This window comes from Monodelphis domestica, chromosome 2, assembly GCF_027887165.1.
Source record: "Monodelphis domestica isolate mMonDom1 chromosome 2, mMonDom1.pri, whole genome shotgun sequence".
NCBI classification, from domain to species: domain Eukaryota; kingdom Metazoa; phylum Chordata; class Mammalia; order Didelphimorphia; family Didelphidae; genus Monodelphis; species Monodelphis domestica.
This window is the reverse complement of record NC_077228.1, coordinates 367,413,333-367,414,444: the sequence shown is the minus strand read 5'-3', so window position 1 is coordinate 367,414,444 and position 1,112 is coordinate 367,413,333. Positions and strand designations below refer to the sequence as shown.

The 1,112-nt window shown below is 36.3% G+C and overlaps 1 protein-coding gene across 1 annotated transcript; it reads left to right on the top strand.

Annotated features, from left to right (window-relative positions):
* Positions 1 to 585: 585 nt before the first annotated feature.
* On the top strand, positions 586 to 849 carry LOC103098242 (60S acidic ribosomal protein P2-like). Its single transcript, XM_016429620.1, has one exon. It carries the CDS (start codon positions 586 to 588, stop codon positions 847 to 849), a length of 264 nt encoding a protein of 87 aa, XP_016285106.1.
* Positions 850 to 1,112: the final 263 nt, after the last annotated feature.

The following is a 1,112-nucleotide window of genomic DNA, read 5'->3' as shown; positions in this document are numbered from 1 at the left end:
TCACTAGAATCCTTGCTTGGACAGATCTTGTGGTGAGTGATTAAGGACTGACTGATCTCTCTATTAAGACTCAGGTCTAGGCCATGTTGGCTTAAGGCCCTTCATACTTATTCCTTTCTTTCTCTCTCTCTCTCTTTCTTTAATTCCTCATTGCATGAATTAAAAAAATCTCTATAAAACCCAGTTGACTTGGGTATATTTGAATAATTGGGAATATTTCCCTGGCTACCACCTTATATTTGATTTAAAAACAAAACACTGTAGTGAAAACATATTTCCTACAGTCACAACTTACTCATCCACTCTTTATATCTATCGCAATTTATATCTTCCACTATTTTAATCACTACAGTTTATGGCATATACTATTTTAATTATTACAAAACAGAGGCAATTATTTATCTTTGAATCAATGTAAATCCAATTAATTCATTTTGGACACTCCAAAATGCATACCAAAAATACATTTCATAGATAATAAATGTAGTGTTTAATGCTAAAAACAATAAGAAATTAATATAAAATTAATATTTAAGACTAATGTAAAGAATAAATGAACACTTGAGCAGAACCCAGACCATAAGGATGCACTACGAGGCTGCCTACCTTTTGGCTGTCCTAGACAGCAATGATTCCCTAATCTCTAAGGACTGGGAAAAGACAGCATCAGCACTGAGGCAGATAAAGAGTGGCTCAAGGTCATCAGCAAGTTCAGCAGCAAAAACCATGGAAGATTTGATTGTGCAGAGGAGAAGTAAGCTGACCTCCACACCTATGGGGATGCAAATAGAGGGGCCATTGCCATCAGAAGAGTCCAATGATGACATGGGATTTGGGCTATTTGATTGAGCACCAACTTGGATCCTTGAATACAATTATTTAGCTGCATTCCCAGGGTGATGCTCTCACAATGAGAAACAATGCCACATTGAGCAGAAGAATGCATGGTTTTCTCTTTGTTTTTGTAAAATTAGCAATGAGGGCAGGTGGGTAGGCCAATGAAATCTGAGGCAACCCAAGATATTTTTTTTTGTGGAAAAAAATCAAGGAAAACCAAAACCAATGATAACCACATGAAAACCAAGGTATGTAATGGGGAAATTTAAGGCTTC